The 27,570-nt window shown below is 44.8% G+C and overlaps 2 protein-coding genes across 2 annotated transcripts in view; one reads left to right on the top strand and one right to left on the bottom strand.

Moving 5' to 3' along the window:
- The window catches only part of LOC144608364 (uncharacterized), a 45,619-nt gene extending 18,066 nt beyond the window's left edge, over positions 1-27,553 (bottom strand). The window contains exons 1-4 of the mRNA XM_078426043.1: positions 27,485-27,553; positions 25,399-25,483; positions 24,169-24,252; positions 5,073-5,145 (exon numbers count right to left, since the gene is read on the bottom strand). The gene's annotated coding sequence lies outside the window, so the exon portion shown is untranslated. The remainder of the gene's footprint in view (positions 1-5,072; positions 5,146-24,168; positions 24,253-25,398; positions 25,484-27,484) is intronic.
- zmynd19 (zinc finger, MYND-type containing 19) lies at positions 432-21,662 on the top strand. Its single transcript, XM_078426044.1, has 6 exons — positions 432-536; positions 10,569-10,628; positions 11,850-11,956; positions 17,107-17,247; positions 17,793-17,973; positions 18,431-21,662. Exons 1-6 carry the CDS (start codon positions 486-488, stop codon positions 18,572-18,574), a joined length of 684 nt encoding a protein of 227 aa, XP_078282170.1. The 5' UTR covers positions 432-485; the 3' UTR covers positions 18,575-21,662.
- Positions 27,554-27,570: the final 17 nt, after the last annotated feature.

The following is a 27,570-nucleotide window of genomic DNA, read 5'->3' as shown; positions in this document are numbered from 1 at the left end:
CAGACTTCAATCATTCAATCCACCAAACAACACCCAACAAGGAGTCAATGGCAGAATAAGCTGTTTGACATTGGCAGAGAAGATTTGGCAGATTTTTCATGGGCACAACCCATATACTCAGCTCTGCTGCTCATCCCACAAATGCATGTTCCTTACAAATGTGGCACCATTTAAAAGGGAAATAAACATTGCCAAGAAGCATTGTTACAACAAAGAAATAATCTACCAAACACAAATCTCCTTACTTTTTGTGCTATGTTTATACACACACACACACACACACACCAGGGCTGTGTGGAGCGGTGTGCAGCAGGCGGACGCCGGCGGGACAACCTGCACCCACCCGGCAGCTTCCCGCGAAACCGCCGTCACCTTGGCAACGGTTGCCCCGCGTGACGGCGCGTGACCCGGCGGGCGCTCCGGAAGGGGTTTGCGGCGCCGGTGCCGGCCGGGCGCGCGCGTGCTGTGGGCGGGTGGGACGCGCCATGTCGGACTTCAAGCTGGGCATCGTGCGGCTCGGCCGGGCGGCCGGCAAGGTGAGCGGTAGCGGCGGGGAGGAGGCAGGGAGGGGGGAGCAACAGCAGCGGTAGTAGCCGAGGCGCTGGCCGGCCGGCCGGCAGGCAGGCAGGGTGAGCGGGAACCGGGGGAGTGGAGGTGGAGGTGAGCAGCCGGGGCCGGTCGAGGGCTCTGTGTGACGGGGGAAGACGGTGGCGGCCACGCCGGCCATGGTTTAGGGGGCAGCTGCTGAGGGGAGGGACGGCAAGGATGGGAGCGGGGACCCGGAGGGGGCGGCGTGGCCGGGCCCGGCCGGGCGCTGAGGTAAGGTGAGGGCGCGGGAGAGCGGCGCCCTCCATCCCTCGCCTCTCACCCCCTCGCTGGGCGGCACCTCACTCAGCCCTCGCCGCCGCCAGTGTGCGCCCTCCCTCCCGCCCGGTGGTGGCAGCCACGGTGGCCATGTTCATGCTCCCTCCGCCATGTGGCTTCCTCCCGGGAACAGGCTGGCGGCCGAGCACTCTGTCTGTCCCCTTCCCCAACCCATGCGCCTTCAGCTATGCTACCACTGCCACAACACCCCCCCCCCCCCCCCCCCCCCTGTGAAGGATCCGCTGCCCGCCATTTAAGGTGCCCGGTCGGTCGAGGTGTGGGTCGGCGAGCACATGTCTTGTGTCTCTGCCCCGCCCCGCCCTCTAGCCGCTCACTGCCCCGCCCCGCCCTCTAGCCGCTCACTGCCCCGGCCCGCCCTCTAGCCGCTCACTGCCCCGGCCCGGCCCGCCCTCTAGCCGCTCACTGCCCCGCCCCGCCCTCTAGCCGCTCACTGCCCCGGCTTCCACACAACGTGCTTTATTGCGTGTGAGCTCTGGCCGCTGCCTGCCCGTCCCCTGACTGTTGTAGCAAGCAAGGGACTGCAGCTTCTGCTTTACACCGATGCTGGAGTAACTCAGCGGGGCGCGCAAACATCTCTGGAGAGAAGGAATGGGTGACGTTTCGGGTATTCTTCACCCGTCTCAACATTTTGTGTCTATCTTGCCGGTTCTAACTTCATCCACTATGCAGCTTAGATCGAAGTAATATCAAGGAACTGCAAATGCTGGTTTACACCAGTTATGCACGAAATGCTGTGTTAACTCGGGGTCAGGCAGCATCTCATGAAAGGTAAGTATACAGACAGGAGGAGTTTCAACTCTGGGTTTGCTGCCTCTGTTGTGGTTTCAAAAGAGAGTTAGATTTAAATTTTTAGGGTTAAGGGAATCAAGGGATATGGGGAAAAGCCGGAACGGGGTACTAATTTGGATGATCAGCCATGATCATATGGAATGGTGGTGTTGGCTTGAAGGGCAGAATGGCCTACTCCTGCACCTATGTTTGCCGAATGTCTCTAGAACTGCTTGGCACCCCAGGGCCTGATGGTCTGCATCCCAGGGTACTTAAGGAGGTGGCTCTAGAAATAGTGGAAGCATTGGAGATCATTTTTCAATGTTCTATAGATTCAGGATCAGTTCCTGTGGATTGGAGGATAGCAAATGTTATCCCACTTTTTAAGAAAGGAGGGAGAGAGAAAACGGGTAATTATAGACCAGTTAGTCTGACATCAGTGGTGGGGAAGATGCTGGAGTCAATTATAAAAGACGAAATTGCTGAGCATTTGGATAGCAGTAACGGGATCATTCCGAGTCAGCATGGATGCATTTATTGCATATATGTTTGTACGCACCGTCAGGATTGGCTGTTTTTTAATTTCGTTGTACTCGTTGCAATGACAATAAATGAATATTATTATTATTATTATTATTATTATTTACGAAGGGGAAATCATGCTTGACAAATCTACTGGAATTTTTTGAGGATGTAACTAGGAAAATTGACAGGGGAGAGTCAGTGGATGTGGTGTACCTCGACTTTCAGAAAGCCTTCGACAAGGTCCCACATAGGAGATTAGTGGGCAAAATTAGGGCACATGGTATTGGGGGTAGGGTACTGACATGGATAGAAAATTGGTTGAAAGACAGAAAGCAAAGAGTGGGGATAAATGGGTCCCTTTCGGAATGGGAGGCAGTGACCAGTGGGGTACCGCAAGGTTCGGTGCTGGGACCCCAGCTATTTACGATATACATTAATGACTTAGACGAAGGGATTAAAAGTACCATTAGCAAATTTGCAGATGATACTAAGCTGGGGGGTATTGTGAATTGTGAGGAAGATGCAATAAGGCTGCAGGGTGACTTGGACAGGTTGTGTGAGTGGGCGGATACATGGCAGATGCAGTTTAATGTAGATAAGTGTGAGGTTATTCACTTTGGAAGTAAGAATAGAAAGGCAGATTATTATCTGAATGGTGTCAAGTTAGGAGGAGGGGGAGTTCAACGAGATCTGGGTGTCCTAGTGCATCAGTCAATGAAAGGAAGCATGCAGGTACAGCAGGCAGTGAAGAAAGCCAATGGAATTTTGGCCTTCGTAACAAGAGGAGTTGAGTATAGGAGCAAACAGGTCCTTCTACAGTTGTACCGGGCCCTGGTGAGACCGCACCTGGAGTACTGTGTGCAGTTTTGGTCTCCAAATTTGAGGAAGGATATTCTTGCTATGGAGGGCGTGCAGCGTAGGTTCACTAGGTTAATTCCCGGAATGGCGGGACTGTCGTATGTTGAAAGGCTGGAGCGATTGGGCTTGTATACACTGGAATTTAGAAGGATGAGGGGGGATCTTATTGAAACATATAAGATAATTAGGGGATTGGACACATTAGAGGCAGGAAACATGTTCCCAATGTTGGGGGAGTCCAGAACAAGGGGCCACAGTTTAAGAATAAGGGGTAGGCCATTTAGAACGGAGATGAGGAAGAACTTTTTCAGTCAGAGAGTGGTGAAGGTGTGGAATTCTCTGCCTCAGAAGGCAGTGGAGGCCAGTTCGTTGGATGCTTTCAAGAGAGAGCTGGATAGAGCTCTTAAGGATAGCGGAGTGAGGGGGTATGGGGAGAAGGCAGGAACGGGGTACTGATTGAGAGTGATCAGCCATGATCGCATTGAATGGCGGTGCTGGCTCGAAGGGCTGAATGGCCTACTCCTGCACCTATTGTCTATTGTCTATTGTCCTGTATTCTGGCTATGGATGACCATTGCCTAGGTACAGGTCTGAGCAACTTACATGGGATGAGGTTGTCTCTGAGCCCAGAAACCTAACCAGTTTCTAAATGTTTTATTCTGTTCATATGATGTTCTCGGTGGTGGTCTTAAAACAATTTTTATATATTCAGTGACTCACTTAAATGTAGAAATTAGTCAGTCTGATGAAGGGTTTAGACCTGAACGTCACCCATTCCTTCTCTTCAGGAATGCTGTCTGTCCCGCAGAGTTACTCCAGCTTTTTTTTTGTCTATCTTCGGTTTAAACCAGCATCTGCAGTTCCTTCTGACACAAACTGAGAATTTATGTTGATTTGGAGTAAACATGATTTCTTGAGTCAAAATAACTTTTTGAAGTTTGCTATGCAACATATGAAATTAGAATAGTTGATATTACCACTGGGAGGTTATCTAAAATGGGGCAAGTGCTCCATTCTTACTGTGAGCACAGACCATAGTAGCATAATGATTTGGTATTTGGAAGAGATATTTGTTACATTTTTACATGAAAGATTGTCAAATGCTGATATATTCTATGGAGTATTCGCGCCAACCAGTGATCACCCCATACATTAGTTCTACCCCACACACGGGACAATTTACAAAACTCAATTAACCTACAAGCATGTCTTTGGAGTGTGGGAGGAAACTAGAATACCCGGAGAATCGAACCGTGTCTCTGGCTGTGCAAAATTGCTGCAGATCTGTAATGTGACATCTGATTTCCACAATGGGAACAAAAAGTAAATATTTAAAGCAATTACCAGGCAGCATCTGTCAGAATTGACACCTTAACATTGACCCGAAATGTGAATAGATTCTCTTTCTGCAGATGCTGTCGGACCTGTTGAGTGTTTCCAGCAAAACACAAAAACACAACGCTGGACTAACTCAGCGGGGTCAGACAGCATCTGTGAAGGAAACGGATAAGTGAAGTTTTGGGTCAGGCTAATTGATTGTAGTAGGGAATAGAGAGCTGGGGTGGTACAAAGCCTGGCATATGCAGCTTTGCAATTTGGATTTTTGAGAACACGTTGTACTTTGAGTGGTCCTTTAGGCAGAAAATGCTGTAAATTGTACGGACAAGAGGAAGAATAAGCTAACTTTACAAATGAAGGTTAATCTGCACTTTCTGATGCTTTGGGCCTTGAGTACGCACTTTCTCTTGCATTAGGCATCCATACTTTAGTTTAGAGATACAGCCTGGAAACAGTCCATACCGACCATCGTACACTAGATCTATGTTATCCTACTTTTTCATCCTATATATTAGGGGCAATTAACCTACAAACCTGCATGTCTTTGGAATGTTGGAGGAAATTTGAGCACCTAGAGGAAACCTACATGCCACAGGGAGAATGTACAATTTCAGCACAGACAGCATCCGTAGTCGGGATCGAACTCCGCTCTCTCGCATGAAGGCAGCAGTCTACTGTGTACTATCATTGAAAAGTACCTCACTGTCCGTGGCCACATCACGTCCTTGGGATCCATCTTGCCAGTGTTGCAAGTGCTATTGGCATGGCAACCTGGAAAAAGATGATTTTGTCCGTCAGATTCCCAACACAGCATTCCTATTAATCATATTCTCCCCTTATTTTCCGTTAATACTGTAACTTATTCTCTGTCACGTGGCTGTCAATATCTTTAGATTATTTTGACATTTAACAAGATAAGGGGTAATTTACAGTGGCCATTTAATCGCAGAGCAAGTCATTTGGATGTTGGGAAGAAACTGGAGCAGTTGTGCATTTTAGGAACACTAATGAGACTAGGACAGACACCTTGAATGGTAAAGTCCTTGGTAGTATTGAGGTACTTCGGAGTATTGACGTCCGAAGACCCTTGAAGGTGGCAGCGCAGGTAGATAATGGTTAAGAAGGCAAATGGTATTCTGGCAGTGAGTGCAAGAGTGGAGAGATTATGCTTGAATTTTATAGAATATTGGCCAGACCTAGGCTAGAGTACTATGCAGGTTGTGCACAATAGGAAGGGCATCATAGCGCTGGAAACGATGCAGAAGGGACTCACCAAGATGATGCCTGGAATGAAATGATTTGGCTATGGTGAGCGGGGTGCAGATGGTAGATATCAGAAATAAAAGGAAGACATAAATGTAATGGGAAAGAGATTTAGAGGCACTTTTTGCTGTGCCTTACTTTAGTTTTTATATAATTCCCGACATCCTACACCTTGTTTTTCTGCTCCAGATATAAACATTAAATTGTATTTTTAAGAGCCAAAGGATAAGAGAAGTAAGAGAAAATTGTACACCTGTATGTAGTCACTGCACATTGAGCCACTGTAAATTGCTTGATTGTAATCATGCAGGAAAAATGTTCCCGATGTTGGGGAGTCCAGAGCCAGATGTCACAGATTAAGAATAAGGGGTAGGCCATTTTGGACTGAGATGAGGAAAAACTTTTTCATCCAGAGAATTGTGAATCTGGAATTCTTTGTCACAGAAGGCAGTGCAGGCCAATTCACTGGATGTTTTCAATAGAGAATTAGATTTAGCTCTTAGGGCTAATGGAATCAAGGGATATGGGGAAAAAGGAATGGGGTACTGATTTTGGATGATCAGCCATGATCATATTGAATGGCGGTGCTGGCTTGAAGGGGCGATTGGCCTACTCCTGCACCTTGTTTCTATGTATTGCTTTTCTGCTGACTGGTTAGCATGCAACAAAAGCTATTCACTGTACCTGTGATTATTATCCATGACAATAAACTAAACTGAACAAGACAAAAACTAGTGTATATCTGAGGTGACTTAAAAATAGGACAAGAAACAGCAGAAGGTTATTAAGACACAAAGGGAATTTAAGAAGAAACAAATGTGAAAATATTACAACTGCTTTTTAAATTAAAAGGGGTGATAGTTCTCTTCAAAATAATTAGCAGTAACGATGTAAATGGGATTAAGGAATTTGTGAACACGGGATACTTAGTTCAGTATTTATATCAAACAAAGTTTACCAATGCCAAGGATGAAATAAGCATCTTTACAAGAAAAGTAATGGAATCAGGGCACATATTTGCCAAATTTAATAAACAGAACAATAACGATGGTGTTAATGGCACTAAAGAGCGGCATATCCCAGGACCAGATGGTTTAAATCTCTGGATTTTAATGGAAGTAAATGAGAACTTTGGATGCTTATACTCGGAGCACCTACAAAGTTCTCTCAATGTGTGAATCATTCCATTAATAACGAAAACAGTAGATGTCACTCTGCTATCTCAAAGGTGAAAGGGAAACCAGGGAAATATATGATCCATTAGTCCAACATCTGTTGCCTGAAAAATTACTACAGTTTATTATTAAGAATAGAGGGAGTGAACATCTTGAAATTTTTCAGTTGATCAGCGAGCTTGCATAGATCCATTTAAAATTGGTCAGCTGATGAATCTTGTGCTTTTTGAAGAGAGGAAAACGGGCAGTTACTCAACTGTATGTAGCATGTGGGGGTCCCTCATTCATTGCTTTAATCCATTTTTTACACAGCACGGATAATGGAATAGTAAGCTAACCAAATTGGAAAATAAAACAAAGATGGATGCCTTTATAAGCCGTGTTGAAGGAAGTATTAAATTAGAGATACTAAGGAATTGGACTAACTGATGTATTTATAGCAAATGTAACGTTATCTATCTTGAACCTGAAAGGGGGAGACAAAAGCTTTTAAAATAATGAAAGAGTTGAAGAAAGTCCAAAGATCGAGTAGACTTGATAGGATAGGTAGAGGGAAAATGTCTCATGCAGTTAGTGAGTCTAAAGGTAGAAGATAGTTTAAAAAAATTAAGCCCAGTCTTTCAGGAACAAAGCAAGGACACACGTATTTGTACTTCTATTTCTACAAATAGAAATTTGAAACCTTCTTTCCCACGATGCATTTTATCATTTGTTAATTTTAAATGAACCACTAATGTGTTTTTTATTTTTAAAGACATGTGGAAATGCCATGTGTGAGCTTATCTCAACATAGCAATAGGTCTGGTATCATTCTTGTTTTGGGGCATTATCTATGGGGAATATCTGAAATACTTCCAAAATATTATGTGACTCTAGCGGGGATGACAGTGGAGCAGGAATGACAGCGGTTTCTGGGAGTAAGTTGGAAGGAATTCGGATCTTGTCATCCCAAAATGGAAGAAAGATTCTAAGGGGAGAATGAGGTGACCACCATGGCTCACAAAGGAAGCCAAAGACAGCGTCAAACTAAAAGAGAAGGCATACAATATTGCAAAGATTAGTTGGAAGCTGGAGGATTGGGAAGCTTTTAAAAAGCAACAAAACATAACTAAAAAGGCACTAAGGGAAGAAAAGATGAAATATGAAGGTAAGCTAGAAAATAACATAAGTGGATAACAAAAGTTTCTTCAGAAATATATAGAGAAAAAGAGGCAAGAATGGCCATTGGACTGCTGGAAAATAACGCTGGGGAAATAGTAATGGGGAAAGAAAAAAATGACAGATGAATTGATTTTTTTTTTTTGCATCAGTCTTCACAGTGGAAGATACCAGCAAAGTAACTGAAATTCAATAGACAATAGGTGCAGGAATAGGCCATTCAGCCCTTTGAGCCAGCACCGCCATTCAATGTGATCATGGCTGATCATTTACAATCAGTACCCCGTTACTGCCTTCTCCCCATACCCCCTGACTCTGCTATCTTTAAGAGCTCTATCTAGCTCTCTCTTGAAAGCATCCAGAGAATTGGCCTCCACTGCCTTCTGAGGCAGAGAATTCCACAGAGAGAGTCGGAGCAGACATTAGTGGAGTTGCTATTACTAAGGTGCTTAGGAAGCTGAAAGATCTGAAGGTGGAAAAGTCACCTGGACCAGGTGCAATACACCCCGAGGTTTGAGGAAGAACATTCTTGCTATTGAGGGAGTACAGCGTAGATTCACGATGTTCATTCCCGGGATGGCGGGACTGTCATATGATGAAGGAATGGAGCGACTGGGCTTGTACTCATGGAATTTAGAAGGATGAGAGGGGATCTTATAGAAACATATAAAATTATTAAGGGATTGGACACGCAAGATGCAGGAAATATGTTCCCGGTGTTGGGGCAGTCCAGAACCAGGGGCCACAGTTTAAGAATAAGGGATAGGCTAGAGATTGTGAAGGCATTAGTGATGATCTTTCAAGAATCACTAGAGTCAGGAGTGGTTCCAGAGGACTGGAAAATTGGAAATGTTACACTGCTGTTCAAGAAGGGAGAGAGGCAAGAGGGGAAATTAGTGGCAACTAGCCGGACTTGAGTGGTTTGGCGTCAAGCCACATAAGGTAGTATTGGAACAGGTAACCAAAAGCTGTCCTAAATAGGTAGTTTTTCAGGAATGGTTTGACAAAGGATTGAGATAAAGAGATTTGGGGAGGGAATTCTAGAGATTGGGGCCTTCACATTTGAAGGTATTTTCAGTTATGGGTAATGGATTAAATTCTGAATCTTTCTTGTTGAGCTTGATGGTATAAATAAATTGGATTAATGTATAGTTCCATTATTGATGGGGAGGGGGTGGAATACTTGAGTGATAGAGGTTTAATTATTGCTTGTAGTAACTTTGGCAGCTCAAGATGCTGGGAGGGTAAGTGGAGTTTTGAGGGAGTCGGTTTAACACCAGTAGTGATACAGCTGTTGTCTGCATTGGCACTCCAAGAAAATGCTCAAACTTGTTCTCATTGGGGATAGATAGAGACCTCAGTGATGAGGTACAATTTACAAATTTGCAAGTGTAAAATTATTCTATGAATTAAGAATGTTTGGCCTTGTGAATGTTTCTGGCTATTATAAAGACTAGAAATAGACTCCATAGGCTCCATTGACTACTTCTGTAGGTATATTAATGATCTTGTTTGTATTTAAAAGACATTTGTATGTACATGGTTAGAAAAAGTGTAGAGGAATATGGACCAAGCATGGGCAGCTGGGACGAGTGTAGATGTGGCATCTTGGTCTGCATTGGCAAGATGGGCTGAAGGGCCTGTTTCCAAGCTGCATGATTCTGACTCTATTGTAACTAGATAGATACACAATTCTGGAGTAACTCAGCGGGACAGGCAGCATCTCTGGAGAGAAGGAATGGATGAACTTTCTGGTCGAAGAAGGGTCTCGACTTAACGTCATCCAGCTTTTTGTGTCCATCTTTGGTTTATATCAGCATCTGCAGTTCCTTCCTACACATCTATTGTAACTCTACTGCCTAAATTTGGATTGAATTAAATGTGTATTCAAGCTACTAAATCTGAGGTCAGCAAAAATAAATAAAGTTGAGTGGTCCATGGTTTAGGAATGTACAAGTGTGATTTACTACCTTTCTGCATAGACTGTGGCTTGGTGGGCATATCATTCAAAAATGGTCGTGGGATAGGACACATATTAATCAGGAAGGGGTGGTGTTGACAATCCATGGGACTCGAGCTTTAGAGTGGCTTGATTAAACCAAGTGGCAAGATCAAGCTTGGTCCTGCAATTAGGCCTCACTGTCAACTCGTGCTGTAGCAAGATAAAATGAGTGAATGTGGAGTTTATGTGGAATGAAGAGAGACACAAAATGCTGGAATAACTCAGCGGGACAGGCAGCATCTCTGGAGAGAAGGGAATTATGATGTTTTGAGTTGAGACCTTTCTTCGTAAATGTCACCCATCTTCGGTGTGTAACCAGCATCTGCAGTTCCTTCCTACACATTTTGTCTTCATTATTCCTCAGATAAATTGTGCATGCCTCAGTGTTGAGTTGACTCGCAGCATGTCGTTCCCAGTCCAATTTTCTGTTGGGCAAGGCTTCCCTCAGGAATACATGCAAACACTGCTTATCTTCCCCACAAGTGCTGTTCCATTATGAGATGGTGTGTAGATTTTCTCAATGCGCAACAAACTAATATTTCTAATTGTAGTTCTTAACAAAAAATTGACCTAACAGTATTGTTTTTCATTTTCAGACTAAATACACACTGATAGATGAGCAAGACATCCCACTGGTAGAGAATTATACCTTTGAGGTAAGCAGGCATGTGAAAATACTGAGAAATGTAACTTGCATTAAAATTAATGATAACTATTAATGAAGCATTGTCAGAATTGCCCTAAAGGTCAGCTGCCTCAAAATGTGGATTCCATTCCACTGCTTGGGGTTCCTTTATTTTTCCAATTGCTTTTAATTTAACTAAGAAGGGGGCAAAATCCAAATCCACATTTGTAGTTGCACCTGTTTGCAGAAAATATGGCCAAATGAATGATTTGATCGAGAAATATAACTTTCCATCAACTGGATAATTCATTCACTGGCCCTTACAAACCTGACCAATGGGTTTCTGTCTCATTTCACTGGGATCCATATCTGGTTGTTGGTTATCTTGCTTCGCGTGGGATACCCCGAAAGATGTGCCAAAATTTTAGATTTCATTTCTGCAAAGGCTTTCTCTCAGCAGGCAGAATACCATTAATAGAGGGGGTGGTTTATACTGAAACTCCATGGCAGATACATTTAATTTTGCTACTCAGTTGCCATTGCAGATGGCTCACGTTATGGCAGTGAATGTTTCCTCAAAGATAGACATAAAATGCTGGAGTAACTGGGTCAGGCAGCATCTCTGGAGAAAGGGAATAGGTGATGTTTCGGGTCAAGACCCTTCTTCAAGGTGTTTCGCCAACTTGAGCAAGATCTTTTGTATTTTTGGAAGTATTAAATGTGGTTACATAATGATTTGGGTTTGGTATTAGACTTTAATATTTCAAGAACGTGAACAGTGTGTGAAGAATTTATCCGTATCCACCTGATATTGTCTTCAAATATGCGGAATTAGCCTGAGAATATTTCTGCATGAGTCGGGGTTCGTAACTGGTTCACTTCAGCCAAGTAAGCTGTAATTGGAATACCAGAATTTGCATTTGGATGGAAAAAATAACTCCTGGTTTTGTCTTTTGAGAACATGTGTGTTGTCGATGTGACTGGATTCAGTAGTCACTCGCTTTGTAATCTAACAAGAAATTGTTTGCAGGATGTCACGATTTCTTGTTCGACTACAATTTTGCCTACATTTAAGGAAGCCATGGACATTTCTGATTGAACCTAGATAGCCTGGACAATCCTAGCGAATGGAATTGATTGAATTATTTGGAACCTATTTGAATAGTGGATGGGTTTCTGGGCAGAAGGTTTTCTCCTGGTTCTATAAAATCATCTGTAAACTTTAATATGCTTTTTGCCTTTTTCCTAACAGGCTAGGATGGAAATTGATGCTGATGGAAATGGTGCAAAAATATTTGCGTATGCGTTTGACATTAGCAAACGAAGAGGCTCTGGGCGACCTCTGCACGAGCTGCTCTGGTGAGTACCACAGTAATGATAGTGTTGCTTGATGCTTATCCATATCCTTCTGAAGCCTCTGCATCTTCCAATGCACACTTAACCCCACCTTGATTAGTATTGGCCATCAGCTTGGAAATGTGGACATGAGACTGTAGATGCTGGAATCTTGCTTAAATTTGGACATGTGGCAGTTCTCTTGTTTAAGAGTGCTGCACACCAATTTTGCTGGCCCTTCCTAAAATACTAACTATACTTCAATCATTAGTCCGCATCTTCGGGCATCCTGTAGTCACGATTTCGAGTTCCAATATTTGAGCTTTGAGTGAGGTAAATTAGCATTAACCCAAAGGTGATTTGTTTGGTAATAGGTCAGGATTTGTTGTGAAACTAAAATTATCAACTCATTACTGGGATGGTATGTGGAGTGTTTAAAACTCTTCTGGCAGTGCCCAAGTCAGAAAATTGATTCCCTCTCCGTCTGCATATACATAAAACCTACCACGTTTCCGAGAGAGCAAGCATAGAACACCTCCGCTCAGTCCGCCTAGACCTACCTGATCTCCCGGTTGCTCAACACTTTAACTCCCCCTCCCAATCCCACACTGACCTTTCTGTCCTGGGCATCCTACATTGTCAGAGCGAGGCCAGCGCAAATTGGAGGAACAGCACCTCGTATTTCATTTGGGTAGCTTACACCCCAACAGTATGAACATTGACTTCTCTAACTTCAAGTAACTCTTGCTTTCCCTCTCTCTCCATCCCCTCCCCTTCCCAGTTCTCCGACCCGTCTTACTGTCTCCGATACATTTTATCTCTGCGCCGCCCACTCCCCTGACACCAGTCTGAAGAAGGGTCTCGACCCGAAATGTCACATATTCCTTCTCTCCAGAACTGCTGCCTGTCCCGCTGAGTTACTCCAGCATTTTGTGTCTATCACAGTTGTTGACTGATGGTTTGGAAGTAATTCTGCCAAACTAAATCCCATATGAAGATGCCCTTGTCAGCAGAACTAGTGAATAAAGCCCCTTTTGTATTTAGTGAATAAAAGCTAGTGCCATTCATTGGGTAAAGGCCTGTAAAAGTGATTAGCATATTTTAAAAATAGCAGTTAATAAGATTGCTGTGTATGTTATCATATCATATCATATCATATATATACAGCGCGGAAACAGGCCTTTTCGGCCCACCAAGTCAGCGCCGCCCAGCGATCCCCATACATTAACACTATCCTACACCCACTAGGGACAATTTTCACATTTACCCAGCCAATTAACCTACAAACCTGTACGTCTTTGGAGTTTTAGAGTTTAGGGCCATTTCTATTAAACAGGGCTGTTAAATGTCCATTATCCATTTGTGCAATGTGCCTGCTCACCCCAAAAAACTGTTTCCCCAGCAGTCTGTCCTAAGTAAATTTTGCCATATGAGCCTCTTTTCTATCCCTCTTTTCCATCCAATATTTTGATTCACTTTCAAAAACAAGCAAGTCCACTTGAAATATGTTGGGGAAACTCGTTCTGACTTCGTTTTTAGTGCTTCTTCTCATCCCAGTAATTTTCTACATAATTGTAGGAAATTACAAGAATGTTGTCTTTGCTGCCAGTTTCCACCCTGCTCCCTTTTATATTGTCTATATCGGACAGTTCCCTTTCTTGACATCCACTGGCTCTGTCTGGCATGTATTTTCTCTACACCTCTCCCACCCTGCTTCCAATTCTGTCTGCATTTTTTTCTGCTTTGATGGCGAGACTCTCCACATCAGTGACTTTAAGGTCATATCATATCATATCATATATATACAGCCGGAAACAGGCCTTTTCGGCCCACCAAGTCCGTGCCGCCCAGCGATCCCCGTACATTAACACTATCCTACACCCACTAGGGACAATTTTTACCTTTACCTAGCCAATTAACCTACATATCAAAGGTCATCAGTCCCAAATCGGAAAAATGAAAATGGCCTGCTTTCCTTGACCATTGATTTCCACTATCCAGAGATGACACGGCTCCCAAGGCACTGTTCAAATATCCCCTACATTCAGTTTCTGTCACTTTCAATAGGATTCCACTGACAGGTACAGTTCGCATCTCCCCTTTAAGAATTCTGAAGGCACTTTTCCTTCCATGACTCATTTTTAATGTTAAATTAATAAAGGTCAGTTAACTCAGATTGGAATGGAGGAGATACAACTTTTTGTGACATGTATCTTCTGCACAATTATTGAAACTTGAAACTATTCAGTCTTTGGCGAGCCTGAAGATTGAAATTGTTTGTGCATTGTCCTCTAATTTCTCTTGCTATTTAATGTGTGCCAGTGATTTTAATTGATTGTGCTAGAATAATTTGGTAAGATATCAAAGTAGAGGAATCTGACACCAGGATATCTGGTTGTCAAGAGTCCTAAGGTCACAAGTGATAGGAGCAGAATTAGGCCATTCGGCCCATCAAGTCTATTCTGCCATTCAATCATGGCTGATCTATCTCCCTCCGAACCCCATTCTCCTGTCATCTCCCCATAACTCCTGACACCTGTACTAATCAAGAATTTATCTGTTTCTGCCTTCAAATTATCCATTGACTTGGCCTCCACAGCCATCTGTGGCAAAGAATTCCACAGATTCACCACCCTCTGACTAAAGAAATTCCTACTCATTTCCTTCCTAAAGGAACGTCCTTTAATTCAGAGGCTAAAGGCACTCCCACTAGTGGAAACATCCTCCCCATATCCACCCTATTGAAGCCTTTCACTATTCTGTACGTTTCAATGAGGTCCCCCCTCATTATTCTAAACTTCGAGTACAGGCCCAGTGCCATCAAACACTCATCATATGTTCTGTGTCCACTCTGTGTGACAGTAAGATAGAATCTTTGTAAAACATTTCCTCTTGCTGTGTCCCAGGGAGAGTACGCCTTACCCACTTTGCAACTCTTTGGGTAATGGAAATCTGTCTGCATAAAATTCAGAAATCACTGTAAACATTTGAAACACAATAAGATTCACTCGGGGATTTATGTGAGCGAAAAAGTATCTAAAAAAACAGTTTTTGTAAACTCATTTTTTGTTACATGCTCCGAAGGCTGGACTTGACATTAAGGGAAATTGCAATCTGGGCAGTTTTCCAGAAACCCGACCACCCTCCCTCATGCCTGGAGCACAGGTTGCTGTATAACTTCCCACACCAGTTCAATGGTAACTGTATTCAACGACATGACCAACTCAGAGGCATTCCCAATTAAATAAGACATGTTGATTGATACAGTGTTCCATTATCTGCTCTGTTCTGGTTATCTCTGAAACATGCAACTGTCAGCCTGATATGCTTTAGGCCATAAACCCAACTCTTTCCATTTCTTACAACTGCAACTCTGTTTAAAACAAAAAGAGCATGTTTTACTCCATGAATTTAAAAAAAGATCTAGTTACTTCAATACTGTTAGTAGGAGTTTGTGGTGCATGTGTTGGGTGAACGGTGACCAGTCTTCAAATCTTCAAAGTTCTTTAGAATATTCTGCGGGTGCTACAGAACAGAAACAGGCCCTTGGGTCCAACTTGCCCTTGCTGATCAAAATGCCCCGTTGAGTTTCTGCAAAACTGCCCACCTGCCGTGTGGCTCATGTCCTTTTAAACTTTTCATATCCATGTACCTGTCCAAATGTTGTTATAGTACCTGCCTTAAACAATGTACTCCAATCAACTTGAGCAAGATCTTGTCTAATACGTTCAAAGTTGGCCTTGCTCCAATTCAGAGTCTAACTTGTGGGCATGCCCTGGCTTTATCCATAACTATTTTAAAGCTAATAGAACTGTGGTTGCTGGTCCCATAAGGCTTGCCTATGGACACTTAAGTCACGTGCTCTTCCCAATTTCCAAAAAGTGGATCATGCTTTGCCCCGGTATTGCTTGAAGAAAGTTTCCTTAACACGTTTGACAAATTCCACCCCGTCTAAATCCTTGGCACTATGCTATATTGGGGAAGTTTAAATCCTCTACTATGTCAACCTTATTTATCTTGCAGTTGTCTGCAATCTACTGACATATTTGTTATTCTAATTTTTGTTGACTGTTTGAAAGCTTATGGTACACTCCCGTCAAGGCAATCATCTCCTTTATATTTCTCAACTGCACCCATAGAGCCTCAGTTATTAATAACCATCAGTTATTTTCTTCAAAGACAGACACAAATGCTGGAGTAACTTAGTGGAGAAAAGGAATAGGTGACATTTTTGGTCGAGCTCCTTTTTCAGACCACTATGGGTCTTCCTGGCATTGCACGTGCCCGCTGTGCCTCGGAAACAGGCTCCATGTCACAGACCTGATGACTGTTACTGCTGATCATCCCCATCAACAGTATCCAAAAGAGTCGAGAGTCATTAATGTTTTAACTCCTATCTATGAAGCTCATCCTACCTACTGGGTGATCCTGGGTCATCCAGCTGCAGCACCAGTTCCTTAATGCCGCCTGTGAGGAGCTGCAATTGGATACTGTCCTCATGTTTAGTCATCAGGGATACCAGCGGTTTCCCTGACTTCACGCATCCTGCAGGAGGAAGGTTGCACTATTCTACCTGCTATTACCACTGCACTAAAACCAAGAGGGGATGGGAATAGCACAACTACTACACACAAGAAACAGCTGACTATCTTTACCTCCTGTCTACTTCTGCTCAGCTTCCTTGCCAAAGCATTGGATCTCTTGAGCCGAAGCCTCAAGCTTCCCCTCCATGTCTTGCCTTTTTATTAGCTGCTCAATTAGCCAACTTTGATCACTCAACCAATTCAGCTGATTACCTTTTGAAATCTGCTCCGACACTGAAATAGACTGACTCAACCAATCCAATTGCTGACTTTTGAAATCTGATGCCACAAAATTATGTTATAAATTGTTCATTCCTTTTGCTCACTAGATTTGCTCATTCACCTGGATAGGTCCATCTTGTTCTGTCAATATTAAAATGCATGTTTTTGTATATTTTAAATTAGATTTTTTCATTAAGTAGTTATATCAATTTGGTAGTGGGGCAGCAGTTAAGAATACTTCAAATTAAAAAATGATTTTCCTGAGTTGGAGGAGTGGGGAGTCACTTGTGTGGCTTTTCCATCAGTTGTACTTTATGTTCAGATTCTTAGAGGCTTTTAGATAACCATTCTCCATTCCTACTTGTCCAGGGAACGGCACAGGGGAGGGATAGCACCACGTTTCCAGGTAGTTCACATCAATGCCGTGACAGTGGACAATCGACTGGATAACCTCAAGCTTGTCCCCATACGCTGGAGGCCAAAGGCAGAGGAGATCTCCAGTAAACAGAGGCAAGTCAGAACTGCATTTGAAGGCATTGAGTGTTTTCTGTATATTTCGGGTAAGAGGTATCCACAGATTTACTCACTAATGTAGAAAATGCATGCTTGCCTCCAGAAGTTGCAGCTGCCAGTAGTAATTGAATTAAAGGTGATGTGTTACAGGTTGTTAAAATAAACTGTGCCTTGGTTTGAGAACTTTGTAAAGGTTGAGTTAGTGGTAACCATCAAGGGTTATCTGCTCTTGTAGCAGCAAATGCCACCTGGAGGTAGTCTAAAATGTGGGCAGTCTGAACTCCCACTGATGGTTCGTTTCACTGTTTTTAGCCGATTTCAGGCAAACAGTCATACGACATGAAAACAGCCCCTATTGCTCAACTTGCCCACACCCCATTTATACTAGTTTCACCTGCCCACATTCGGCCCGTAGCCCTCTAAACCGTTGTTAACTATGTACCGGTTCAAATGTCTTTTCAATGGTGTAACTTAGTTTGAGTTGCTCTGTTTTACTTTGTGCTTGATTGCGCTGTGCTAACAGTTTTTTCTTTTCCATACAGGGAACAGAGTCTGTATTGGTTGGCTATCCAACAGGTGCCTGCAGATCCCATTGAGGAGCAGTTCCCTGAGTTGAATCTCACACGTTACTACAATGCCAATGGTGACATTGTGGAGGATGAAGAGGATTCTTGCACGTATTATGAGTGCCATTATCCACCATGCACTATGATGGAGAAGCAGGTGAGTGTGTATACTATCAAAGGAGCAACAGTTGTTTTGTTTTCTGTCTTAACTGAAGGAGCTTGGTTTTACACAGCACTTTGATCTAGTTATAAAGACTTCCAAGGGTATTTCATGGAAGTTTCATACTGAACGAGAAAGCAGCTGATCTAAAGTTTGAAGATTTGTCTGGTGGAATAGGAATACTTTATTGTCACATGTGATTAGGCACAGTTAAATTCTTTGCTTGCATACACAATCAGTCTGAAGAAGGGCCTCAAACCGAAACGTCACCCATTCTCTCCAGAAATGCTGCCTGTTCCGCTGAGTTACTCCAGCATTTTGCCATCGATTTAAACCAGCATCTGCAGTTCTTTCCTACATGTATACATTACATTGATCAATAACAATGATCTTACTGTTGAATTGATCAAATTGCTGTCTTTTCACTGTCTCTCTCCCATTTGATGATTTTCAGCTCCGTGAATTCAACATCTGTGGCCGTTGCCAGGTGGCCCGGTACTGTGGCTCCCAGTGTCAGCAGAAAGATTGGCCAGCCCATAAGAAACATTGTCACGAGAAGAGGCGTCCACTGCAGCAGGGACTGGAGCCGGAGCGATGACCCCTCCCCTGCCCCTCCTCACCCTTGCCCCGCATGCTTTCGCCATGGTTCAACAGTGGCGTCAGTTTTGTTTTGCACAATTCAGACTGGACACAAAGTTCCAAAGGCACTGAGGGAGAAAAAAACCCCAGAAAGGACGAGGAGGTCTCTGTGAGAAGAGGGGGGCTGGGGCTTTTCCTATGATTGATCGCTAAAGAAGACTATGGAAGTTCTCAGTCGGGAGCTTCTGTCTATATTTATATGTTGATATGTATTTGAACAAAATCTTATGTACAGTTTTTTATGTTGTAAAATCTGATCTGTTTGAAGTTCGGTGATAACGTGTAGCTGAACAGAGTTACCTAAAGAAAAACGCAATTTGCTCCGGTAGCATTATGTGACTCTGGGACAGCTTGCTGCTAATGCGATTGTAGAGACGAAAACAAAGACCCAGCTTACTGTGTGTTCCAGAGATAACACTAACGCCAGGTCTCTGGAACTTGTTTACTTGGCGAGGGGGGGGGGGGGGGAAATAAACATAGCCGGTTGAAAGCATTTTAACCTTGAAATGGGGGAAAAAGGACTCATAAGATTAGTGACAGCTGCTGGAGTGAATGAATGCTAAACATCTTTGTGGTTTCATTCTCGTATTCCACTTTGAACACACTATGCAGTCTGCCACTTGTCTCTGTGCTGGAGGTTAAGTTCAATGTAGCACTGATCAAACTCCAGATGTGGTGCTGCTCAATCAGTATTTTTTCAAGTCGTATCAGACTATTGGGAAACATGAAAATTAGAAGTTATTTCTCAATCTTAATTCAAGACCTACTAAAGGCACATAGTTTTTAAGGACACAGCGGGTATGGAATAATGGTACAGGGATCCACTTGGTAACGTGAATTGCTTTTTAAATGTATCTGGTCCTGCTGAGAAGCCATCTAGTTAGTATAGGGCCAAATTGTTCCTTGTCTGGCATTTAGGGAAGAGGGTGAAATTGATACTGCCCATGACTCCTTCATATTCCCTGAATGGGAGGTGCATTTTAAATTGAAATCCAACTCCAAGATGGCATTTGGTTCTGGTCCACAGTGTGATGCCATGTGTTTACAGACGTTACTTCACTGATTCCTCCCAACGTCCTGTGCAGTCCAGTGCCACCATGGCCAAGTTCCTAAGTGTTAGGCAAATGTTGTCAAAACTTTGGATTTTTACCTATTTCCTTCTCCCCCCCCTCCCTAAAATAATTTCACCCCCCCCCACAAAAAAAGAATGTATGGCTTCAGTTCACCTTAGCTGGCATTGCTGGGACGTAGCATCTGTGAATGTAATGGGTCCCTTTGGGAATGGACCAAGAAACGTAGATGACATGGGAGATTACACAATGCAGTTTGTACTCATTCTCCTCATCACTGGGTATTCACTTCTGTTTGCTCCTCTCTTGACTACATATACCTGAAACCGGCTAGTTTGGAGGTGGCATTTTAATGCAGCACAAATTCCTATTTATCTTTGGACATTTTTACAAGTGTTAAGTATATATTTTTTAATTAGTAAGTTATTTTCATTGGAGTCAGCAGACAGCTGGTATCCAGTTTAAAAGCTGCTGGTTATCCACTATGCTTGAGAGCATGATGGTTTTGTGCATGTCTCAGCTGGGTGGGTTCCACATAGTAGATGGTGGATGGGTACACCTTGGAGGTCTTGCTCCCCTACAGCCATAATTGTACACTCTGTAAGGATTTTTAAATTAAGATTTGTTCAGTTAGTCCCAAAATGGTTGCCCTCCTGTTGTTAAGGGGCAAAACTTTAACTTGTGGTCTGGAACTTGAATACTTGCACAAGTCTCCTTGCCATTTTGCAATGATTTTTTTTCCGGATTGGAAGGGAGGCTGGTTGAAATATATCAGGCAAGCAGAGACCTATGAACTAATATGCAAGCTGCTGTACCTGTGTGCATGTTTTAAATGGGTTGCTGTCACTGTATTGTGCTGTTGCTGCGCCAAGCTTTGCTTTTTTTCCGATTGAAGCCAAGGCTCTTTCAAGATTCAGATACATGTTTTTATGTACAATGGAATACTGTGGATCTAAGCCAGTGCAACCTCTTGCCACTCAACCTGCCGACTGGAATATTTTGATGGTCCAGTTTCAGGTGTGCATTTAATGCAGATAAAGCCAGTATAATATTCTCCCACTTGATTCACTGCAGCTTCCTTCTCTTTAATAAGTGGTACTTTCTCCACAAAACATTGATTTGACACCTTTTATGTATGTGCCCCGAGGATGCACTCGTTTATATTTGATGTTGGGTTTGATAACTTTATAATTTGATTTATTTAAAGAAAGTGGCAGGTAATAAGACTTGCATTGTACTTCCAATCTCTTCCTCTATGTAGAATCTAGCAATAATTTTCTTACTTTCCTTTGTAAACCAAATTGCATTATCAACATACCCAACTAGTTTGTATCTGGATCCCAAGAATAATCTAAACAGTACGACAGTGTAACCCAGGATGTGTCACTGCAACTATTTATTGGGGCTTGCTATCTGCTTTCTGGTCACTGAGCAGATTGCCCCAGCTTCCATACAGCTGCATGTGAATAGATGTGCAAAATAGACTTTGACACTTCCTGCTAATAAGCTCCTGCTTGGGATATTTCATACTAAATGCAACTGCTGTGGTTCATTAAGTTCTGACATTGACAAAGAAATACACAATCTTACGGTAATGTCTCTTTTGGATTTAACCTCAAAATTCTGAAATTAAATTTGGAGCGGTGTTTGATAAAACAGCTTCATTTAAATTATTCCAAGTCCACTTATTCCATTGAATCACACTCTGCTGTACAGATTATTGTAGATCGCTGATTCAGTGATACAACTGGCTCCATCAAATGCAAGTTATGCCCAGTACAGTCGGATGAGATGATGTTCAAATGCAGCCAGACCAATAAAGAACTCAGAAATGCGTTGATGCTGTTCCAATTCTAATTACTATGTTGTGTGGTCAACTGCAACAAATGCAGATCACTAGCCACTTCCGTGTTGATGTGCCCTCAGTTTGTTTCATGCACTGAATACAGTTCCTTGCCTGTATTTAAAATTGTTAAATAAAGCCGAATCAAATATTTTGACTCTGCAAACCAATCTTAATCATTTTATTTCTGCTTGTGGTCTTTCACCCCTGGCATTTGCATTCAAATCATATCCACAGAAATAGCTGAAAAATTACTGTTCATTTTTCAAGTATTGATTGATAGTATAACAGGTATAACAGAGCTTTATTTGTCGTTCGGTACCGAAGTACCGAACGAAACTACATAGCAGTCATAGAAAAAAAAAGAACACAAGACACATAACCCCAACACAAACGTCCATCACAGTGACTCCAAACACCCCCTCACTGTGATGGAGGCAACAAAACTTCCCCTCTCTTCCCCACGCCCACGGACAGACAGCTCGTCCCCGACCGACCCGCACAGTCCCCGCACCGGGCGCTGAAACGTCTCGCGGCCGAACCGGGCGATGAAAGGCCCGCGACCAAGCCTTGCGCAGCTAAGTCCCGCTGCCGAGCCGCACCAGCGGTGAAAAGTCCCGCAGCCGAGCCGCACCGGGCGGTGTTAAGTCCCGCAGCCGAGCCGCACCGGGCGGTGTTAAGTCCCGCAGCCGAGTTGCACTGGGCGGTGTTAAGCCCCGCAGCCGAGTTGCACCGGGCGGTGTTAAGTCCCGCAGCCGAGCTGCACCGGGCGGTGTTAAGTCCCGCAGCCGAGTTGCACCGGGCGGTGTTAAGCCCCGCAGCCGAGCCGCACCGGGCGGTGTTAAGTCCCGCAGCCGAGTTGCACCGGGCGGTGTTAAGCCCCGCAGCCGAGCCGCACCGGGCGGTGTTAAGCCCCGCAGCCGAGTTGCACCGGGCGGTGTCCTAAAATGGGCGTAAAATTGTCGTGCTATCGTGTACCGTTTTGGCTGTAGTATATAGATGCAATTGGACACAAATGTATTTAAGGGAATAAAGGTCCTAAGATACATGATTAAATTGAGGAAAGTGCAATGGAAAGAGAAAAATGGAGTAACTGTTGTCATCAGTGATACAGCATGAAAATTGGCCTTTCTCTGAAAACACACCATTTCCACTTCCACTTTCACATCCATTCCCTGCACACTAGGGGCAATTTACAGAGGGGCAATTAACTTACAAACCTGCACGTCTTTGGGATGTAGGAGGAAACTGGAGTGCCTGAGGGAAACCCATCTGGTCACAGGGAGAACTTGCAAACTTCACACTTGCAGCATTGGCAGGATTTTGGCGCTGTGAGGCAGCAGCTCGACCAGCTGCGCCACTGATGCCCTCTTTATCATAAATTGTCTTGTTAATGCTCCTGTGAAGCACATCAGGATATTTCTGTTCTGTAAAATTGCTTTTAAATTGAGTTATTTTGTTCTGAAAAGCACTCTTATTTTTTCCCTTAATGGACAGCAGTGAGTCCAGCAACAGAGGTTTTAAAAACCTCACTTAAAGCAAAATTTATGTATCTGAAAAACAGACAACTAATATTTAATTATGTTTCACTATTTACAAATGCCTCCGGGAATCTGTTGGATAGCTATATTGTCTGAATGAATTGTCTGAAACGTAACTCAGAAAAATGTTTTTGATTATTTTGTAAAAAGCTTTGAATGTGCAGATTATTTCTCCTGTCACAGGCACTATATGGGGATAGGTTCATGGAAATTACATTGACTTAAATGTTTTTCTCAATTTCGATATGTTTAATTAACAAAAGAGTGTAAAGAAAATATAAATGACATTGATTTTCTAGCAAGGCAATCCAGGATGTAAATCTTTAATTCCTAGAGATTCCAAGAGAATCTCAATGGAGTTACTAATTCTACTTAAATTGTGGTTTAGGTGCTGCATAGCAAGTACAAGAATCTAAATGGCATGACACCAGTTTCTTCACCAGTTCAGCTCTGGCTAATCCCAGAATCTCATTCCTTCACGTGATCCTCTCGTTGATAGTGCAGGTCCACCACTGTTTTACCGGCACCCTTGGCTGCAGAGCCTTGCCGTAAACTCCATGTTGTCGGAACTACAGAGGTTTCGGTCTTGCAGGAGGGGGCCGATATACTGGGACGCAGAGTCGGCTATGGGAACGGATCTGCTGGCTCCGGCCGGGCCAGAGCTCCAGCCTGCAGGCGGTGAATTTGACCTGCCGCTCGGCCGCGGAAGTCAACAATGGGAATGGATCTGCCGGTTCTGGTTGGGCCAGAGTTCCAGAGCCCCGGGGGCAGATTCGACCTGCCGATAGGCCATGGAAATCCCAATGAGGTAGAGATAGGCCGCCTCAACCGACCTCGGCACGGGGGGACTTCCATGGGGGATTTCAAGTGCGCTCTCGTAATTTTGCCAGGATTAAAGGAGGTGCCGGACCAGCAGTTGCTGGAAAATGGGTGGTGGACATGTACTTGCTTCAGCCTGGCCCTGCTATTGCCAGTCCTCCCCTCAGTCCCAACCCAGACTCAGCTATTGCTCTCCTCTACCTCAGATTTAGCCCTGACACCTCACCCTCTACAAGCTCCTACAGTTTGCACTCACCCAAGGACACTTCCAGTCTCTCACCTTGTAACAGTCCGATACCGAGTAATCTTTGATTACGATAAGGACACAACGTGCTGGGGTAACTCAGCGGGTCAGCAAGCATCCCTGGAGAACATGGAATAGGCGACTTTTAGGGTTGAGACTAGTTTTCAGACTGATAGTAGGGGGAATAAAGCATGGCACCTCAAAGAAAAGCCAGAGGGAGGAAATTAGCAGGGGGTGTGGGATGATTGGAGGGTAGAAATAGGTGGAAGTCCAGGTGGGGCACATGGGGGGGAGGTGTAAGAGGGGTGGGGGGGTTAAGAGAGGATATGTTTGGGGGAAAGGAAGGGTTTGGGGAAGAAAGGGTGGGGTCTGTTAGAAGTTACTGTGACTACTTGAATTTGAAAGCAGAGACCATGCACAGATCATTCAATCAATGCAGGCTTTATTAGTCACATTGTTTATACATTACACAACCAGGTGGACCATGTTCACGAGCAGGTAGCTCTGTCTACATTTTGGGCTTGGCGTTTCCCTGGCACCAGTCACAACCTGGTCCGAGGGTGAAGTCCCAACGGCAGAGAGTCCTCCAGGCTACTTTATAGGTCAGTGCGGCACATTCGTTCATCAATCTCCCCTGTTTGTTTCCAGGCTGGTTGATTCTTCATTAGTTTAGTTTATTGTCACGTGTACTGAGGCACAGTGAAAAGCTTTTGTTGTATGCCAACCAGTCAGCGGAAAGATTCTACGTGATTACGATCGAGCCATTCACACTGGCATTCTCAACGTCTATGGGAACGGATCTGCTGGCTCCGGTCGGGCCAGAGCTCCAGCCTGCAGGCGGCGAATTTGACCTGCCGCTCGGCTGCGGAAGTCAGCAATGGGAATGGATCTGCCGGTTCTGGTTGGGCCAGAGTTCCAGAGCCCCGGGGGCAGGGCAGATTCGACCCGCCGATAGGCCATGGAAATCCCAATGAGGTAGAGATAGGCCGCCTCAACCGGCCTCGGAACGGGGGGACTTCCAGGGGGGATTTCAAGTGCGCTCTCGTAATTTTGCCAGGATTAAAGGAGGTGCCGGACCAGCAGTTGCTGGAAAATGGGTGGTGGACATGTACTTGCTTCAGCCTGGCCCTGCTATTGCCAGTCCTCCCCTCAGTCCCAACCCAGACTCAGCTATTGCTCTCCTCTACCTCAGATTTAGCCCTGACACCTCACCCTCTACAAGCTCCTACAGTTTGCACTCACCCAAGGACACTTCCAGTCTCTCACCTTGTAACAGTCCGATACCGAGTAATCTTTGATTACGATAAGGACACACCGCTGCTGGGGTAACTCGGCGGGTCAGCAAGCATCCCTGGAGAACATGGAATAGGCGACTTTTAGGGTTGAGACTCTTGTTCAGACTATATTTTCATTAGTGTCATATTCAGTAGTGTTCGCAACTATCCATAAAACAAGAACTCTTGCCACGCTGGTGGACCCCTTGGGTGATTTCCCTTCCCTTGTTTGGGTGAGCGTGTTCCCTCCAGACTATCCCTCAATGTCCCACAGCAGAAGGACTCTCGACTTTGGTCTTCCCCCACTGAGTCTTGGCGGCACCAAGCGCCAACGAGACCCTCGACAGGTACTCCTGCAGTCTGTAATAGGGCCAGTTAGCAACATCCCTAACAGAAATCTTGCTGTGCTGGGAGACCAACAAGTTTTGTGCAGATGAAAGAGCGTCTTTCACCAAGTTTATGGTCTTCCAGCAGCACTTGGAAGTTTGTCTCCGTGTGTCCCTGTGAATAGCCCATAATTGAGAGTGTCCTCTGTCACAGAGGTGTTAGGGCTGATGCGTACATGGAACGAGCTGCCAGAGGAAATGATTAGTGCCGGGTACAATGATGACATTTAAAGGACACTCAGACAGGTGCATGGAGAACAAAGGTCGAGGGATCAGAGCCTGGTAGGACTAGCTCGGATGGCAACGTGTCCAACACGGATGACCCCAGGGCTTGTTTCTGTGTTGTGTAACTCTGACTTTTGCAGCCTCTTCTCCCACTCCTTTTACACTCTCCTGGCCTGTGCCGAGCTGCTTCATCTAAACTTCCACTAAGGATAGCGGAGTCAGGAGGTATGGGGAGAAGGCAGGAACGGGATACTGATTGAGAATGATCAGCCATGATCACATTGAATGGCGGTGCTGGCTCAAAGGGCCGAATGGCCTCCTCCTGCGTCTATTGTCTAACATCCCCATGTCTGAAGACGAGTCTCGACCCGAAATGTCACCCATTCCTTCTCTCCAGAGATGCTGCCTGACCCGCTGAGTTACTTCAGCTTTTTGTGTCTACCTCCCCATGTCAATGTTCATTCCAGTGCACTTCAGTCCACGTCCAGCCATATCTAGTCCAGATCCAGGTCCAACTCCAGTCCAGGTCCAACTCCAGTCCGGCTCCAAATCCAGTCCGGGTCCAACTCCAGTCCGGGTCCAACTCCAGTCCAGGTCCAACTCTAGATCCAGGTCCAACTCCAGTCCAGGTCTAATTCCAGTCCAAGTCCAACTCTAGTCCAGGTCCAATTCCAGATCCAACTCTAGTCCGGGTCTAATTCCAGTCCAGGTCCAACTCCAGTCCAGGTCCAACTCCAGTCCGGCTCCAAATCCAGTCCGGGTCCAAATCCAGTCTGGGTCCAACTTCAGTCCGGGTCCAAATCCAGTCCGGATCCAACTCCAGTCCGGGTCAAACTCCAGTCCGGGTCCAACTCCAGTCCGGGTCCAACTCCAGTCCAGGTCCAACTCTAGATCCAGGTCCAACTCCAGTCCAGGTCCAACTCCAGTCCAGGTCCAACTCCAGTCCAGGTCCAACTCCAGTACAGATCTAATTCCAGTCCAGGTCCAACTCCAGTCCAGGTCTAATTCCAGTCCAGGTCCAACTCCAGATCCAGCTCCATGTTCATCACCACGTACCCTCCATTTTCTCTTGTCCTCTGCCTCAGAAGGCAGTGGAGGCCAATTCTCTGGATGCTTTCAAGAGAGAGTTAGATAGAGCTCTTAAGGATAGCGGAGTCAGGGGGTATGGGGAGAAGGCAGGAACGGGGTACTGATTGAGAATGATCAGCTATGATCACAGCGAATGGCGGTGCTGGCTCAAAGGGCCGAAGGGCCTACTCCTGCACCTATTGTCTGCCCTGCCACAGACGTGTTCCCTTTTGCCCTCTCTTTTTCAGCACATATTGCCTGTTGCCCAGCTTCTCCCCATCCACTTGATCCGGACATTCCCTCCACAGATGCTGCCAGTTCTGCTGAGCCGAACCCCCCCCACCCCCCGGGTACATTCAGTTCGCATTCGAGAGCTGCAGCATTTGTTTTTTTTCTAACCTGGGCTTTAAACTCCGGGGGCCGCTGGACGCCGACAACCTCTCGCCGCCCGCCGCGCCAACGGCGAGGTCACGTGTGTGGGGGGG

Source organism: Rhinoraja longicauda, chromosome 31, assembly GCF_053455715.1.
Source record: "Rhinoraja longicauda isolate Sanriku21f chromosome 31, sRhiLon1.1, whole genome shotgun sequence".
Taxonomy (NCBI): Eukaryota; Metazoa; Chordata; class Chondrichthyes; order Rajiformes; family Arhynchobatidae; genus Rhinoraja; species Rhinoraja longicauda.
This window is presented reverse-complemented; position numbering and strand designations above follow the sequence as displayed.

Coding starts and splice junctions, on each gene's coding strand:
- zmynd19 (XM_078426044.1), top strand. CDS start 486: ATGTCGGACTTCAAGCTGGGCATCGTGCGGCTCGGCCGGGCGGCCGGC. Junction 10,629..11,849: donor TAGAGAATTATACCTTTGAG/GTAAGCAGGCAT, acceptor TTTTCCTAACAG/GCTAGGATGGAAATTGATGC. Junction 17,974..18,430: donor GCACTATGATGGAGAAGCAG/GTGAGTGTGTAT, acceptor GATGATTTTCAG/CTCCGTGAATTCAACATCTG.